Source organism: Octopus bimaculoides, chromosome 14 (assembly GCF_001194135.2).
Source record: "Octopus bimaculoides isolate UCB-OBI-ISO-001 chromosome 14, ASM119413v2, whole genome shotgun sequence".
NCBI classification, from domain to species: Eukaryota; Metazoa; Mollusca; class Cephalopoda; order Octopoda; family Octopodidae; genus Octopus; species Octopus bimaculoides.
Window position 1 is genome coordinate 13,909,260 of NC_068994.1, and position 1,739 is coordinate 13,910,998.

The 1,739-nt window shown below is 35.9% G+C and overlaps 1 protein-coding gene across 1 annotated transcript in view; it reads left to right on the top strand.

Annotated features, from left to right (window-relative positions):
- The window catches only part of LOC106880782 (protein slit), a 108,936-nt gene that overhangs the window by 94,886 nt on the left and 12,311 nt on the right, over nt 1-1,739 (top strand). Inside the window, exon 26 of the mRNA XM_014930899.2 lies at nt 455-732. Coding sequence (XP_014786385.1) covers nt 455-732 — 278 coding nt within the window. The remainder of the gene's footprint in view (nt 1-454; nt 733-1,739) is intronic.

Sequence of the window (1,739 nt, forward strand, 5' to 3'; positions counted from 1 at the left end):
TATATATATATACATATACATATATATATACATATATACATACATATATATATATACACATATATATACACACATATATATACACACATATATACACACATATATATACACATATATATATACACACATATATACACACATATATATATACACATATATATACACACATATTGAATAATTGAACCTTTTGATCAGTTATTAAGTAAGTACATATTTGAATTGAATTGTACTTAGACATAACAGTTTTAAAGTTTTTTAAAAATGTACCAAGCTTTTGGCCACAAGTGCATACTCCCCAAAAATGTGTGACTTTGTGCTTGATATTCTATTACTAATTATTGTATTAATAAATGTTTTCTTTTCTTCTCTTTTTTTTTTTTTGTATTATTCCTTTCGGGGTACTTTGATGTGACCCTTCTACATATCTACATACTTCTCTCGTCTAAACCACCAGCTGCGAATGTCTACCAGGTTACACAGGTAAAAATTGTTCAGAAAACATAGATGAATGTCGCTCTCATATTTGTCAGAATGGTGCCAAATGCATGGATGGTCTCAACGGATACACGTGTATCTGCCCACCTGGTTACCTAGGCAACTTCTGTGAAATAGCACCCATCCAACAGTCAGGTGTACAACAACCCAGTGCCTGCCTTCACCACGAATGTAAAAACAATGGACTGTGTTATCTGCCTTCCACCACATCTGACTACATGTGCCGCTGTGCCGCAGGTAATGTACTCTACAACTATATGATGTGACACTTTGTATTTTATCTCATAGTGAATTTATTGTACAGTGAAAGTGTGTGGCCTAGTGGTTAGGCTGTTGCATTCGTGATTGCTAGATTCCCTGATTGGGTAGTGCAATGTATTCTTGAGGAAAATGCTTCATTTCACATTGCCCCAGTCCCCCTTTTATCAGGGATAAATGTTAGCCTTCTCGCCAAGCCAGTGGGGTGGCATTATTTGAAAGTTAAAACAATGTAAAAGTGCATTGTTACCAGTGATGTGTAACAATATCTGATAGTCTGGTTGGTCACATGATCATGTGATTTATTATACAGCATCATATTGCAACACCATGCAACACATCACACAACATTAAAAAACTGGTGCTCCATTGGTTACAATGATGAGGGTTTCTGTTGATCTGATCAACAGAACAGTCTGCTTGTGAAATTAACATACAAGTGGCTGAGCACTCCACAGATAAGTGTACCCTTAATGTAGCTCTCAGGGAGATTCAGTGTAATACATAATGTGGACAAGGCTGGCCCTTTTGAATTACCGGTACAGCTCATTTGCCAGCTGAGTTGACTGGAGCAACATAAAATAAATTGTCGTGCTCGAGGACACAATGCACAGCTGGGAATTGAACACACAACCTCACAATCGTGAACGAATACCTCTAACAATTAAACCACGCATCTTCACACTCTACAATACTACTGCAAATACACTACATCACATCTTCATGCTGCACTATTCTACTTAACACTGATTCACACACTACAACATGGCAAACATACTGCACAACACCTTACACACCACTTCTACACACAAACAAGTCGTTATATTTGCATTTCACTCTACAGCATTGAACAAAACTTTATCATCTTACACACACACATCTTTACATATATATATATGCGTGAGTATCTAACTCTCTCTCTCTCTCTCTCTCTCTCTCTCTCTCTCTATATATATATATATATATATATATATATATATATATAT